This window comes from Pimephales promelas, chromosome 13, assembly GCF_988280905.1.
Source record: "Pimephales promelas chromosome 13, fPimPro1.hap1.1, whole genome shotgun sequence".
NCBI lineage: Eukaryota > Metazoa > Chordata > Actinopteri > Cypriniformes > Leuciscidae > Pimephales > Pimephales promelas.
The window spans coordinates 20,934,122-20,950,984 of NC_142781.1; the positions used below are offsets into that span (position 1 = coordinate 20,934,122).

At 37.0% G+C, this 16,863-nt stretch overlaps 1 protein-coding gene across 1 annotated transcript; it reads left to right on the forward strand.

Annotated features, from left to right (window-relative positions):
• The first annotated feature begins 1,448 nt into the window (after positions 1–1,448).
• Positions 1,449–16,150, forward strand: cep135 (centrosomal protein 135). The gene is made up of 26 exons (XM_039693051.2): positions 1,449–1,766; positions 2,196–2,339; positions 2,860–3,050; positions 3,149–3,316; positions 3,419–3,563; positions 3,909–3,993; positions 4,339–4,467; positions 5,312–5,527; positions 5,875–5,940; positions 6,621–6,771; positions 6,868–7,100; positions 7,190–7,342; positions 7,912–8,052; positions 8,285–8,362; positions 8,960–9,111; positions 9,216–9,331; positions 9,984–10,138; positions 10,257–10,312; positions 10,431–10,599; positions 11,282–11,392; positions 11,929–12,114; positions 12,520–12,729; positions 12,816–13,018; positions 14,336–14,440; positions 15,321–15,476; positions 15,580–16,150. The coding sequence occupies exons 2-26, from the start codon at positions 2,221–2,223 to the stop codon at positions 15,599–15,601; spliced, it is 3,516 nt and encodes a 1,171-aa protein (XP_039548985.2). The 5' UTR covers positions 1,449–1,766; positions 2,196–2,220; the 3' UTR covers positions 15,602–16,150.
• The last annotated feature ends 713 nt before the right edge of the window (positions 16,151–16,863 follow it).

Sequence of the window (16,863 nt, forward strand, 5' to 3'; positions counted from 1 at the left end):
CACACGAGATATTAATAAACATATCTGCCTTTTAGGCCCGTTCACATCAACCGTTCACGATTCACACCAAAACTATGTCTATCGTCTGGCTCTTTAAATGCTCTAATTGATTCTGATTGGCTGTCAATGTTTTTCAGATGGAAAAAAATCGCTTTTATTAAAATGATTCAAACGACATCTGAGACGGACTTACTTTGGTTCTCAGAATGTTCTTTAATGTTTTTTTTTTTTTTTTTTTTTTGGGTTAGCCAGGAAAGTTTTCTTACAGGCTACGTTAGTATTTTTTTAATATGTTCTAGAAATAGAACGTTAGTGTTTGGTTCGCAGAGCTGTCTCCTAACGTTATTTTAACTTTGCTTTAACGTTATTCTAACGTTCCCAGAACGTTCCCCTAACCTCTTTCAATAGCCTAGTATGGGTAGGCCTACTGATGTGGTCTGGACGTTTATAATCAGTAATACAAAACACTTGTTTTTATTTCTTGTTAATAAAAAAATACCCGAGCACAGTAACCATATTAAGGATTAAATAAGCTAACATTGGTCTATTATGTATACGATATTTCACGGGGGGCTCATAGACGGCTACCTAGATTTGACATTTATTGAGCGCCATTACTTGTATTTAAAAATAACCACCCTGTAACGTTCTGGAATAGTTGCAAAAAATAGAACGTTAGAATTATTTGGTTCTCAAAAAACAAAAACTGGAACCAAATACGTTAGGGGACCGTTCTAGTTGCTAGTTAAAATGTAACCTTTCATAGGCAAGCACTTTTGGCCTGGAAGTTAATTTACAAGCATTTTATTATATTAGTTTTGTTATTATTATTATTATTATTATTATTTTACCACAACAGTATTATACATGGAATAATTGTACTATTTTGTAAGTTACTTTGTAAGTTGCTTTCTTCCTTAAATGTGAGGTCTATATTATCACATTATCATACTATTTGAGCCATAAAAGCTTCATGTATCAAATATGATAACAAAAAAAAAAATCATAGGTGCATGCAAACTTTTTTTAATTGTCTAAAGGTTCAAATTGTTCGATTAAAAAAAAAATATTGACTGTTATTTTATGTCATGCCTTTATTCTATACCTTAAACTGATAGTTTACCCAAAAATGAAAAGTATAAAAAAAATATATATATAATTCTGTATACCTTCACTTGCAAGTTGTTGTGGGGCATCATGACTTCTCTGGTATGGAAAAAAAATGGTCAATTGTGTCCCATAACTGTTTGGTTACAAGCAATTTTCTTCCTTTGTATTCAACAAAGACATTCATACAGATTTAGGCTACTGGGAATTTTAATTTTTTAACTCTCCCCATATAGCTTAATACTGACCACTATTTTATCGCTATTGCCACTCAGTGTCCACTAGATGGCGCTGTTTCAAAGACTCCAGTTTGATGTCTTCCCTTCTCCTCGGCGCCATTTTCAAACAGTGTTACCGCCACCGGAAGACCGTTCACCGTGGGGAGGGGAGGAAATCTGCAGTAGACACTGATGATAAGCTAATCTCAAACAGCTTTTTACAAAATGAAAGCGCTGAGGCGAAATACCCAAACAGAAAGCAGACTTTGGAGGGTTAATTGTTGCATCGTTTACTGTGTTGCCCCTGAGGAGAAAAGCTTTAACTTACTTCAATGTGCCAGATATGCAGCAGAATGAAGACTGAAGCTAATACAGCCAACTGCCCTTTGAAGACAGACTGACAGTTTATGTACACAACACCAAGCGTCGGAGTAACGTTAAGTATGTATTGTGAAAATTGTTTGAATTTTTTATTTGTTTTAGGTAACGTTAATATTAAATTGTTCGCTGTATCTTTATGGTCGTGTTTTAAACCCAGTGAGCTGCCTAACTTTTTTAGACAGTTCGTTTGGAAGTTTTATAGACTGCAGCCACAGAGCGGTTTGTTGTCTTGATTGTTTTGAAGCTCTAGTGGTTCTGAAAAGCCAATAATTATAATCTGGCAGTTTTTACTATCATTTCAACCTTATTAAAATCTTAAAAGCTCAACAATAGATCAAATGTTTAAATTTTCCATTCTTTATGAAGGTCAAATAAAGATATTAAATCAACTGGTGCTTTGACTGTTTTCATATGTAACACAGTGTCTGTAATATCAGTGCTGACTCGGTTGTTGTCATGTGAATCGTGTGTGTGTGTGTGTGTGTGTAGAGTGGAGCGTGTGTAGTTGTGTTGAATGACCATGACGACCAGCGCAGAGCGGAAGTTCGTCAGTCTGCGGAAGCGTTTGGATCAGCTGGGCTACAGACAACCTCTGGCCATTGAGAGTCTGCCACTGGTTGAGAAGCTCTTCAGGTGAATTCTCTCTACAATATGCAGTAGTACACTATCCATCAATAAAGATTTTCGTTTCTTCTGAGCCGGTCGTTAAGAATTACTCTTGCCCTGGCTTTGTTCTTTTCACTAGTTCTGGCACAATTTATTTTTGCCAGCATATCTGGCATGACGCATGTTAACTTTAGTTAATTGCTGGAAATAGTCTCCATGATAATAAAACATGATACATTTTGTAAATGTATATATGAAGAGTTCAGATGCAAAAGCCTCTAAATGCCATTTGAAATTTTCTTCTTTAATGATGATTTTTATTAAACTTGTATATTTAAGTTCAGTTATTTCACTTAAATAACAATTAATAGGTAATTATAATTGCCATTTAAGTGAAATCACTGAACTTAAATTTACAAGCTTGATAAAAATCATCATTCTAGAAGAAAATTTAAAATGGCACTTAGAGGCTTTTGCATCTGAACTCTTCATATGTAAAACATGATCTGACTGAAGCATAATCAATCTGTTTTCATTTATTTCTCAGTGACCTGGTCCACACCACTGAAAGTCTCAGGAATGCCAAGCTTGCTGCAGGAAAAACAGAAAAGGAGAGTCGGAATGTGGATGCTCTTCTGGAGCCGTATAAAGCTGAAAATGCCCGGATAGTCAGAGAAAATAACGAGTTGCACCTTGGGCTTTTGAAACTAAGAGAGGAGAAGGATCGGATCAGCAGGGGTACGGGTTGGGTTTAATGCCTCAAATCCTGTTGCAAACAGATTTGGTCTTCAAATCACATGGAATGGTTATTTGTAACCATTATTGTTCGTCAACAGAGCTGAAGGTGTACATCAGGAAACTGGACCATGAAACATCAGATCTGAAATTCCTCAATAATCAGTATGTGCACAAAGTTCGGTCCCTTGAGAAGGACTGCAAAGCCAAGACGGAGCGTATCCTACAGCTCCAGGAGAAGAACATGCAAGCTGTTGTTCAGACACCTGGTTGGTTGATATGTTTTATTTAACGTTGCAGATATGGTATTCATCTTTGTCTGTTTATGCTGCTATTAGAACATATTATGGTCAATGACTAAATTTAAATAGGAGGGAAGAAGCGATCAATCCCATTTAGGCGCCAGCGGATGCAAATAGATGAACTCCTCCCACCCTCTTGCGGCTTCATCCCTCCATCTGTGGCACAACCAGATGATCCCTATATCGCTGACCTTCTTCAGGTGGCTGATGACAGGTGTGGAGAACAAAACAAAACAGAATCACAATAAATCAATTATTTTGTAATTAATGCAGTTGTAGGTAACACATTTGGTCTTTTATTTTAAAGAAAATAAAAAAACATTATATTATATATTTATTAGCAACATTTAAAACAATGAATTGCTTGAGTTAACATTCATTTTGACAGCCTTCCCCAGTTATAACACATTAACATGAAATAGACATTTAAAAAATTACTTATTTCTGTTTGTCAACATAAAAACAGAATTTATAAATATAAATAACATTTAGGTAATTATTATTATTATTATTGCAGTTTTTATAATAATAAAATAAAACTTTGAATCTTTGTGTTTAGAATCCAGGAGCTCCAAAAGGAAGTGGCACAGCTCAAGCTTGACCTGGAGCGAGCGCATGCCGGAATCAAGCATCTCAACACACAGGTAAGTGTTCTGTGCACACACCTACATTTCACAAATTAAATTACTGTGTTTAGTTTGATTACTTTTTCTTAGGCGCTGTTTTGATATTTCAGGGAGCAAATGGTTTTACTTAGGCCACTACTTGATAGTTTAGGGAGAATGACAGAGTGTCAGTGATTATAGAACTGAGAGTCCTTTTTATATGAGCCCTCCTTTAAGAGCCCACATATATCTGCAATAATGATATATGTGCAATAGGTTATTACTAAAAAATAGTATTATCTCTGTTATTTCCTTATCATATATTAACAGTGTAAATGTATTCATAACATTAATCATTACAAATGTACTTTGTGCTCGGGACAGGTGGAAGAGCGAGATAAAGAGATTGAGCGTCTGAATCGAGCTCTGGATGGTGGTCGACCTAATGATGTCATCTCTCTGGAGGCTCAAAACATCAGCAATGAAAAACTTATTGCTCATTTGAACCTACAGGTATACTGGATATCCATCTGATAGTTTTGTTTATTTAATCTTGTTAGGCATGTTACCTAACTGAGACACCCAATCTAACTCTATTTTAACCGAGGTGGACATCCCTCCCCCCCTCCCTAGCTACGGCCCTGGTATACCAATATCAATACAATTTTGCAGTTCTTGTTACCAGTTTTGGTACCAGAGCAAAAACTGTTGAAATAAGTACTTCATAAAATGTTGTACCGTTTTGTCATGTCCATTGGTTATCACTGTCATCCCAGTTTCTGATTCATTTGCGAATTTAAATACAGTCCACAATCCAGAAACTGTACTGCACTTAGTTGCATAAAAAAACTTTTATTCAGATTGTGAATGGGTAATAAACAGAAATCAACTGAAGATATAATCACTAATGCTATCAATCTCTAAAACGCAAGCTCACTGAATTCTGCACTCTAGCAAAAAACTACCATTATAATAAAAAAGCTGTCTTAATTGTTCAATGAATCTCTTATTTGCAGCATGTTTACACTTTGTTGATTATTATTATTATTAAAAACATTCGTGAGCGTGCGGCTTGCGTTGAACAAAACCTTGTGCAGTTCAAGTGTGTTAAGTGGATTCTGACTAACTGACTAACACCTCTGATGGGCTATTGCGTTCACACTCTGTGCAACCGGTACTGCAGAAATGCTGAAACGATTAACTTGTTTTTTGTTAATGTACAGACTGGGACTGGTAGTAGCAGTACGCTTGTCAACCCTAATTCAGACCTGTCCATAACCTCCTTCTGTTTGCAGGTGTTTATTTCCAGGTTGACGTTAACCCCGCCCCTCTGATAATAACCCAATTCCCTTTTCAGATAGAGTATCTGCAGGAGACCAACAGATCACTGGAGCAGCGAATTGACGGACTGCAGCAGAGGAAGAAGACTGTGTCTAATGAGGTGGCTGACCTGAGCGCTCGAAATCAAGAGCTGTGTCAGGAGCTCACTCAAATAGACCAGCTCGCCCAGCAACTAGAGAAAGACAAAGAGATGGTTCTGGAGACTGCTGACAATGAGCTGCAAGAGGCCAAGGTGATCTCAGTAGGGTCTCTACTAGTAAAAAAAAAAAAATAAGTAAATAAATTAAGCCTCAGTGTTACTTTTAATGTGTGAGTTGGAATGAAACTGTATGAATTAGCAAACTGTTTTTGCATAATATATTGATTTATAATTTTCAATTTAATTTATTTAGTGTGTTAAGAGCCTAGGGCTGCCTTTCCCAAAAGCATTGTGAGCATATATTAATTGTAATATTTTAATTCTAGTCGTTTTTATTTATATTAATAATAATGTTTGGTCTTAATGTATTCATTCTTGGATCTTTAAATGTTTAAATATTTTGCTTTATGTAGTAATACTGACTCCATCTCTGTCTTTAGAAAGTGATTCAGCGTCAACAACGGGAGCTAGAGGACCTGGAGGAGGTCATCTCTACATTGAGACGGGTATGTGCATGTATGGGTCCGCTGTCCACAAAGCAGCATGTGAAATGAGCTGTTAAATTAACCATCTGCCTCAGAAGGGGACATTAATCCTGCCTGGCCTGACATGACAATGGATGGTTTAAATATTTCTGATTGTTTATTTTTATTTTTTTTGATGGGGATAAAGTATGTTGATGAATATTTGTACAAACACTGTCAGGAATGTCTTTTTGTTGGAGTGCATGTTTATTATCCTTTCAGATATCCCACTCTTAATTACTGGCCTTTGGGCATTTCAAGTATTTTTGCAGTTGAATAATCTTAACACACATCTGAAAATGTTTATCTAAAAATTAAAATTAAGTTATACCAAGATGACACGTAAATAACATCATTGTTTTGTTTTTAAAATTGAGCAATAATAATACAATTAATAGAAAATGACAAAACAACAACAATAATAAACTATATTATTATTGTTACAAAAAATAAAGAAAATAATGACCAATTAAAAACATTAGCATCACCTGGAGCTTACATGGAACATCCGTCATAACTGATTTAGGTGAGAGATTCAATGACTAAATTATATTACAACATTTTCCTACAGCAGATTACTCATGCCAATATCTAGTGGTAATGCGTTGTTATGGTTCATTAGACTCAGTCAAGCGTCTAAAACCTGCAATGATTTGTTGCAGGATATGGCAGATGGAGATCATGTGAAAGACCGTCTGAGGGATCAACTACTTGATCTTCAAGAACAGAATGACAAGATGGAGGGACTGATAAACTTTCTGGAGGAAGACAAAAAGAGACTTCAGGACAAAGTAGAAGCAATGACACGGGCTGGTGAGATGTAACACTCCTCTTTATGTATTAGTTGTGGGTAAAGTGATATATGGTTTGTCATTCACCTGTTTAATTTTAGCACTGTATTTGTTTCAGATAAGGAGATGATTCTAGAATTAGAGCGAATGCGTGCAAGACATGGGATCTGTGGCAAGGATCACTCTCCATCCCGTCTAGATGCCTTTGTGAAAAGTTTAGAGGAGGAAAGGAATTATTATAAACAGGAAGTGGAGCGGTACCGACTGGTTAGGGGCAGGACAGACAAAACACTCACCCCTAGTCCAGGCAGGGGGAGGAGCCCCAGAGGAAGAGGCAGCTGGCATGAAAAGGTGGGAGCTGACAATTACTTCTGTAATTACAATGTTGCACATGATTGGGTCAAACCTTGCTGGGAAACTGACTGTTTTTGTATTTCTAGAGAGATGGTGATGTAGAGCTCTCACGTGTAGTGAAGGAGAGGGATGAGCTACAGTCAGTGCTGCTGGGCTTTGAGAAACACATAGAGGACATCCAGACCAGAGTTAAACTACTGACTGCAGAGAGAGACCAGCTCAGCTCACAGTACCAGCAGGTGAGACACCACCTGCTACCTGCAAAGGTTTTCTTCTGTTTGCAGTCTGAAACCAGGATGTCAGAAGCTTCTTGTTTTACTCCACACAAAAATGAAAATTATTTCATATTTACTGTCTCTCGGTTCTAGCCACCTGTCATTCGCTTATTCTTGAGTTCATGCTTGATGTAAACATCAGCATGTGTGAAGCTCCACTTTTTGTGTGAGCTTCACTACGGGCTGAAATTTTACTTTAAGTGTGAACTCATGAATAACTTGACTGGAATTTTTGATCATTTAAAGTTTAAATGGTCGCTTCAGACGACATCTGTTTATTCACTGGGGTTGTATCGTTTTGCTTTTTGCCTGGTGTCAACTTATGCACATAATGAAACCTATCCACTTGCATTATATGGACTCACAGATGGATTATTTTTCTAAAAATCTGTTTTTGTTCATCTGAAGAAAGAAAGTCAAACATGCTTGGAACAGGATGAGCATGAGTAATTGATAAGAGATATATATTTTTTTTGGTTAAGTATCCCTTCAATTCTAGCTGTTTAATATTTGTTCATGTGTTTTAAATATAGACTCAGGAGGTGCTGAGACGTGTCCAAGGGGAGCTTGAGTCCTCTAAACTCCAGCACAGGTTCATAGATGACAGGGAACAGACTGAAGCTGAACTCCAGAGAGTTACTGCTGAGAGAGACATGCTTAGAGACAGACTCAAGGTATGTGTGTTTTTGCAAATTATCTTTTTTTTTTTTTTTTTTTTTTGGAAGACCATAAATTGCTGCCAATTATGGACAAGCAATTTTCTGTGGTTGGAGTTGTGAGTATGAAATTCCGCAAAGCACTTCTAAACTGTACTGCACTTGATCGGTGAGTGAGTGGTATAGCTGTGTGTTAAGGGGAGAGTTGCCAAGATAAAGCTGCCAGTGTTTTTTTTTTCTCTCTTTGCAGGTTGCCCAAAGCTCATCTCTAACAGACCGAGAACAGGAGCAGATCAGGATTCTTGACCTGGAGAACACCATTGAGATGGTACAACATTAACAGTGCATGAACTGTTTATAGTTTCACAAACATTACCAGTGTGTTTAGTCATGTCAGCTCCAAATGCTGTTTTGTGCCTCTTGTAGGATTGTTCCAAATGAATGTGAGCATCTAAATACCCCTTTATGTTCCTTCTAAAAGACACTTTGTGAACTGTACATTTAAAGGTCACTACAAGGAAATAATTTGCCGTTTATGATCATGTGATACTGGATGACAAGTTCTTCTGATACATTTCGAGATCCGAGGATTTTAAAACTCTTACAATTGCTCTCTAATCTAATTGATTAGTATATTATTAGCAGATTATTAGTGTTTTCATGTTTTTGCCTGCTTTTCTCGAATGGCACACAGAAAAAGCGAGTTGAATTTGCAACAATCTTAGGAGCTATAAACATGAATTTTCATGCAACGTTACATTCGGACAGTAATATATACATTCATCTAGGGTGTAAAATGCACATGCCTTTTTGTGGATAGGGCAAATTAATGCTCACTATGAATTTGCTCTAAATGTGAGGTTAGTTTTAGGTGGCATAAATCCATCTAAATATATAATAATATTATGCATTACTCTGTGTGTAGCTGGAGAGAGAGAAGGCTGATCTGCGCACTCAGGTTGCTGTGCTGAAGGAGTGTCGTGTTGCTGTTGAGAAGGAGCTGAAGACTCAGTCAGCAGTGCTGGTGCAGAACGTAGAGGAGGCCACACATCACAGAGTCGAGAGCAGTGCGCTCAGGTCCGTGTGTGCTTGTGAACCACTGCAGTAGACAGACATTTGTGCCTGTCGTGCTTGTGCTTAAATATGTGCCACCCAGAATGTGTTTGTGTGTATGCGTTTAGGCTTCTGCAGGAGCAGATGGAGCAGTCTCTCTCAGATGTTCAGCACAGATTATCTGTGAAGACCAATGAACTGCAGGCAGCTCACCAACAGATCGACAAACTAGAAGAGAAAATCAGTGCGTGTATTTCATTATGTTGCACTCTTCTAATTTATTCGAATGCACATCTTTATGCAAATAGGCTATTCTGTCTCTTCTTTCCTGTTTAATGCCATACATATCTGTATTATGGGTGTCAGAAGTAACATTACTTCAGTACTAAGCAAAACTAATTTAGGTTACACATTATTTACTTCATTAGTGTCCTTGTTACTGTGTAATTATATAAATAAGCACTGAGCAATATTAATTAACAACTTGTACTACTTATACAGGTTTAGTTTAGTTGCTCGTAATTATGCATAATTTACTGTTGTTATTATTATAGTAAGTACATGTGACGTGTAACAAGTACACTTTAAAATAAAGTGTTGCCCTAATTTTATTTCCTGTTATTACATGGTGTTTATCTAAATAATTGAAAAGGTAAAAGCAATGTTTACATAACTAAGAAATGCTTGAAGGCAACATGTCATTGTTTAAATTTAATACTTATTTAAATTCAATAATTAATATTTAAATATTATCATGATAATGAAAAATTTGAATTTAATTGAAAATTGTGAAATTTCACTGGTTCTGGTGTGAAATCATGCAACATGTTACTGTATAGATAATGTAAAATTTGTTTTGTAGAAAGAAGATTCTAAATGTCTTGTTTAATGTGCAGCTGAACTGAGTAGACATGGATCATCTCAGAAAGATGAGGTTGCGACTCTGCAGAGAACAATAGCATCTCTAGACCGAGAGAAAGACTCCCTGCAGGACGATGTGGACCAGAAGACTGAGAGTGTGGTGCTGCTACAGGAGGAGATCCACAGGAAGGTACTGCTGATACTCAGCACACATCTTATTACAGCCCTGTTCTCAATAAAGAATGTTTGGTAATATTTGAGAAAATTGTTTTGTGGTACGGTTTTAAAAAGTTAGTTTTGATCTACAGGAAAAGACACTGATGGAAGTCCGGATAACAGTCACAGAGTTGGAGAACTCTTTGGAGTAAGTGTCCCTTTTCTGTTGTGAGTAATAAAATGTATGTTCTCAGAATGATGGGATGTTTCTGCATTTTTGTAAAGGAATAGAAGGCCTTCAAAGTCTTGTATGACATGTATTTCAGTCAGCTGAAGGGGGCGTTGAGCAGTCGAGAGAGGGAAATCGCTAGCCTGCGCAGACAGCTGGACCAATCACAAGAGGAACTCTCAGTGGTTAGTCGAGACAGAGAGGTCGCGTTGCGAGAAAACCGCAGGTTACAAGATGATCTGGCCACCATGACCAGAGAAAACCAGGTACACACCAGTAGACCTCTGCTTCGCATTTTTATGGGTTCAAGTGTGTAGCACTGAAACCCAATTGTAATTGTTAAAATTTCATAGGATCAGCAATCTTACCTAAATGGATCAGGTAGACCAAACCTGAAGTTGTAGAGACTTGAAACTTTGAGGGCTGGAAGGAAGTACTCACACCGTCTACATTGTCACCAAGGCTCGCCCCGATCGGCCTGACGGAAAGTGTGAAATCACTCATAACTCCTAAACTGTTAGGCGTATGCTCAAGTGTCTTATATTGTTGGAATTCATATAGATTCATAAAATGTATAGACGGAATGTAGCACCTTCCGTCTAAATATAGCACCTTCTCAATTTGACCTTTGCTCTTTGTGTGGCTATAACAGTGTCATTTAGAAAATGTGCCTGGCCAAGTGCACGCAAAAGCCTATTACCCCTAAAAAAAAAAAACTCAGAACTTCACTAAAATAGGTGAGTAAATGCAACGTACGATTCTAAACAAGCATTCAAACTTTTATGAAGGTCGGACCGTAGGTGGCACTATAACAGTTAAAAAGCTGCTCACAGCTATATTTTCTTGGTTTTTCTTCTTCCCAACCTTCCAGATGGTAAAAGTGAACCCACTCCTGTTGACGTGACTAGTAAACGTCACACATGCTCACATTCTTGTTCCTTTCTCCAGGCTGTGCATGCAGAGATGCAGGAAGCCCTGAACGAGAGGGATGAATTGAAGCTCAGAGTTCACTCATACATCTCTGAGGTGGCGCGGATAGAAAGCCTGATGGCTGCCAAGGTGAGATGGAAGGAAAAAACACTTCAGCAAATTGAAAAGACAGAAATCATGTACATTTTTCCTTTTTATGTGATAAAATGATAATGATAAAAACAAATCATGTTAATGATCTATAAAATGTGCTTTACACTCATTTTCTCAGAGTTTAACTTAAATTATGTTTCTTAACCTCATTACCCAAGGTAGAATAATTTTAGTACACAGAATTAAGTGGCTTAATGTTTTTTATAAAACACTGGCAAAAGCAATTTGATTAAAGGTGCCATTGTTCAATCGAAGGTTAAATTTAACATTCGGGATCTTCAATGGAGGTCCATGTTGGCCACCAATTATTGTTTGATCCCAAGCTTATTTTCATGGAAAAAATGTATATAAGGAAAATTACTAATTGAGAAAAAAAGTTAAAGTTCAGCTAAATGCAGAATTAAATTAAATTCAATATCAATGCAGATCAAATGCATATGTAATCATTTAGCAAATAGTTTAATGTGCAGTTTATTTTTGCACTGACATTGTTTTATCCATGTTATGTATAGGAACAGGAGAACAGGGACATGCTGGAGCGTTTTCGAACCATCCACACTGATTCGGAGGATAGAGAGCTGAAGCTGCAGCAGGCTGAAGGGCTAAACAACTCTATTAGACTGGAGCTGCTCTCATCCGACACAGAGCGCAGACACCTCAGAGAGAGAGTCTCGCTGCAGGACAGAGAGATACAGGAGGTATAAGTGACTGAGCATGAGGACTACACCATCTTCAACTAAAAACTGAAAACAATTTATGCGGTTTGGCCGTTCATTTATACGACAGTGCCATTTTGGAGGCCTGAAAAACTTGAAAATTTGTTTCAAAGTGCAAGTTTGTCAAAACGATTGTCAAAATGATACTTTTTATTGTGAATGTGAATTTGTGAAAACTGACACGTCATGCATATTACGTGTTTAGTCTATAGGCACCCCCATCAGGAAGTTTGTGACAACGTTGATCCGTGTGAATGGGGATCGTTTTGACAAAGTTGTCGTCTGCACGTGAAAAACAGATAAACTTTTCTGTTTTTTAGTACATCGTTGTCATGTAAAAGTAAGCTAAATGTTTTCCATTGCCTCATCACCTGTGTTTTCTTTCAGCACTTGAACGCTGTGCAAGCATACGAAGCTCAGGTGTCATCGCTGGCACGAGCAATGTCTCGTTTGGAAGAGGAGGTCCAGGCAGCTCGAGCCGAGAAAGACTCTGTGTTGGCAGATCTGGCCTCTGTCCGAGAACTGTGCGTTAAGCTCGACTCCAGCAAAGAGCTCACCATTCGCCAGCTGACGGCTAAGAGCATGGAGCTGGAAAGAGTAAGACTCGCACTCAATCTATTCTCTGTCAACTACGTCTTTAGAAAGGGTTTAAAAACTAACTAACCTTGTAACATCAAACTCAGGTGACGGGTGAACTGGAGGATGTGCGCTCTGAGACAGAGCTTCTGAAAAAGCAGCTGGCCAGTGAGCAACTGACGGTACGCAATCTTGAGACTCTGCTCACCACCAATCGACAGAAGGAGTTTCAGACGCACCTGAGTGCCAGCGAGAAAGAGTCTGAGCTCAAAGTGCTGAAGGACCGCCTCGTTCTCGCTGACAGCAAAACGTAAGTGGTAAAACAATGTGCAAAAGAGCCATTTATAAATAAAATTGGTATTATTACACAACCGCTGAAAAAGTTTGTTGGTAAGATTTTTTTTTTTATGAAATCTCTTATTCTCACCAATGAATTTAGTTGATTAAAAACAGTAATATTTTTAAATATTTCAAATAATTTTCAATTTCAATATATTCAGCATATTTCAGCATCATCACTTCAGTCTTCAGTATCACATGATCCTTCAGAAGTTATTCTGATATTTGGTGCTCAAGAAACATATTTATTATTGTCAATGTTAAAAACAGTTGTGTTGCTTAATTTTTGTGGAAACCACGATACATTTAAGATTCTTTGATGAATAGAAAGTTCAGATTTTTTTCAAAGAAAAGTTCAAAAGTCTTTTTTTTAACATTATAAATGTCTTTACAGTCAATTTAGGTTTATTAAATGCATCCTTGCTGAATAAAGGTAATATCTTATTTAAAATAAATAAATGAAACAATCTTAGTGACACCAAACTTTTGATTGGTGGTGTATATGGAGAATAATAATAACATCAAAAAATAGATCAAACTACATCATTGGTTTGTGTTTTAAAGAGGACAAAATGTAATGATATCCTTTACAAACAGGAGGAATATAAGCAGATGCTCCACACACTGATCTGTTGGACTACAACAACTCATCATACTATATAAAGTAATAATCGAATTTCATTAGGCACGGAGAATCTCGTCAGTGATGTCACTTTACAGTCGTGCAAAATGCATTTGAAAAATAGAGACCATGGAGCTTCTGTACACAAGTTGTCCAGAGAACTGAATGAGGGATTATTGGGAAAAAGAACAGATGGAAGCAAACAAGCTGCACCCGGTCATTTAGAGGGGAGCAAACTTTGTTTTTAACTGAAAGCGCAATAAAATATCTGGGAGCTATAAATTAATGTGTGTGTGTATATATAAATTATACAGTGTGTATTGTAATTCTGCCAATGTATAGCCCATTTTTTTAAATTGTTTCCTGTAAGAATCTGTTCTACAGGGTAACTGTGTAAAGCATTTGTTTATGGGATACACTGAGGACTGTGTCCTCTTAAAGGCTGCATAAAGAGTCCATTGAATGTTGCTTTCCTTCTCCAAACGAGCAGTTTCTCAATAGTGTTGCCTAGTGCAAGTGTGCAGTTGCCATGGTGCTCACTGATAGCAGCATGTGAAACCAACAGACTTCTATCAGATAAAGATGTCTAAATGCTCTCCAGCACAGTTAAAAAGCAAAACTAGTTATAATAATGTATTTGTTGAAATAAAATGTGTGTATTCGTAGGGTTGGTCATGCCAGAGAGGTTTCTCAGCTGCGTGGAAAAGTGTCTCAGCTACAGACAGAAATGGACATCCTCAAAAGACAGCTAACCACTGAGCGCTTTGAAAGGTGAGACCCAGGCTTTTACTAAAACTACTGAACTTTCTTACCATCATCGGACCATTTGGAATAGTCTACATGGTCGAGCTGTACGGTTAATCCTTAAAAGAATGCAATCTCGATTCAAACACCCACACGATGTCATTCCTAATTGACAACAATTCTGTGTCTATTAAACCTTTGAGTAAATCACAGCAGACCATTCAAATCTGCGTGGGTGCTGCCGCTGAGCCAGAGAGAGCAGTTGTCATGTATAAGCATAAAACAGCTTCAGTGTTTTCAACCACACATTATTTCTGTTACAAATATTCATATTATCACAAAAGACTTGAGATAAAAGTATATAGCTCTTTAAACACTGATATCTACAGATGTGATCAAATTAGAGGAAATAAGATTAATAGATTGGGGTCGATTGCATCGTTACACCACCAGATGCTGCTAAAAGATTTATGTCATTTAATCATTCAAGAGATTCATCTAAAAAAAAAAAAAAGCTGATTTTTTTTTTGTATTCAGATTCATCGAACATTTTAAATAGACTGCAGTTTACGTGTTATTTTTTGTTTAGTTGTCTGTACTGAATCGTTTTGAAAGCAAAAAATTGTGATTCTCAATTTATCCAGAATCTACATGAACATAGACAAATAAAAGATGATGTTAAAGACATAATATCCTAATAATAAGCATCAGTCTGAATGAAGCAAATAATAGGTTAAAATAAAAACATTTTAATGACACTCAACTATTTTAGTAAATACATTTCAGTATTGAAAGAACTTCAAATTTTAGAGGTTGTTGTTTTTTATGTGTGTGTGTGCCTGCTATGATCTTGCTATGTTGGTTTGTGAAATGTTGATTAATTTGTGTACGTGTTTTTCTGTGGTAGGGAGAGAGCTGTGCAGGAAATGCGCAGACAGGGCTTATCTTTCTCTTCACTGCGAAGCTCTTCTCCTCACAGCACCTCTCTCAGTCCCCGGCCTGCTTCTCCTGAGCGTTCCATCCTCCGCACACCAGAGCGCTCCGTAGACAAGACGTCAGAAAAGTGAGGATGGCCTTGAGAAACTGCAGCAGACATCATTTCTTGTGTGATATTCATAACCATGATTGTATGATTTAAAATAACCTTGTTTAACTTCACATTTCAGAAGTGTGAGCTTTAAGGAGTAGCGGCCAAGGAAATGGTTCACGCAGCCTGTCACATAAAACAGGGATGTCGTGTGAAAGATTCTTGTTTAATCAATTCTGAAGAAACTTTGTGTTGAGTCAGAAATGTCTGTGAGATCAGTCCAGAAGATATTTTCTTGGGCTTCTAAAAGTGAAGTACTTGTACAATTATTTAAGGTCAAAGGAAAAATTATGCCACCAAAGCCAATGTGTAGAGCAGTGTTGAGGATATACATATTGTAACATGAAATCATTTTTTATTGCAGTAGTCGTAATGTCATTATTGTTCTTAATAGTTTTGGACTTTTGAGGCAGCTTGTCATCTTTACATGGCAGACCTTTTTTATAACAAGTTAAACTAAAGATTAAAACTGTTCTAAAATATGCCTGAAGTGAAATAAAAGTGACCAAAGAGGTCTTCGGAAAGTGGATTTTGCCATGTTACTCAGGACTGTGTTATCACACTACCACTCCAACCTGTTTTATGTATGTATAATAGAATTTATGTTGTCTGGTTAACTTATTAATAAACATGAATAGTTTTTAATATAATCTGTCATTGTCTGCTCTGTGTACGGTTTCATGTAATTATTTTCTCTGCCTTTGGATATCAGAGTGAAATTCCATAAAATCAATCACTGTTCTTTTTTCTTTATATAATAGGAGAGGACAAAAATCATCCAAGTAAATGTATTCAACATACCTTCCTTAAATTGTAGTTCTTTCTTTAGCTTTTATTTTATGTTGTTAAAAGCATGTGAACCCTGTAAACTTAAAGGAATAGTTCACTTTGAAATTATTTTTTGATATGTTTTAGCTTACCTCAAGGGCATCCAAAATGTAGGTGTCTTTGTTTCTTCAGTATTTACCTCTCACTAAATATATTTAGATATACAGGAAATCGCAATGGAAGACGATTTCGGTATATCTAAATATGTTTAGTAAAAGGTAAAACTTCCGAGTTCCGACATCTCCGTGTAAATATTGAGTGACCTACACACGCAAGTGATCACTTCCGGTGGAACAGGATTCAGTTCGGTTCAGTTCAATTGGACATTGCAGTTGATTCAGATCACTTGGACGGGACCGTGATTACACGAGGTAAAAAATATAATTACTGTTAATTTTCTCACACAAACTGCTCGTTTCGTGTCTCAGGTCATCAATGTCGTGTACTTACATTTACGAGTCATTAAATCATGTTTAATTTTGACTTCTCTGTTCATGCTCTTTGACGTGGACCTGCACATGACTGGCAGACAACA

Coding starts and splice junctions, on each gene's coding strand:
- cep135 (XM_039693051.2), top strand. CDS start 2,221: ATGACCATGACGACCAGCGCAGAGCGGAAGTTCGTCAGTCTGCGGAAG. Junction 6,772..6,867: donor AGAAGCAATGACACGGGCTG/GTGAGATGTAAC, acceptor TATTTGTTTCAG/ATAAGGAGATGATTCTAGAA. Junction 11,393..11,928: donor AAAGCCTGATGGCTGCCAAG/GTGAGATGGAAG, acceptor TGTTATGTATAG/GAACAGGAGAACAGGGACAT.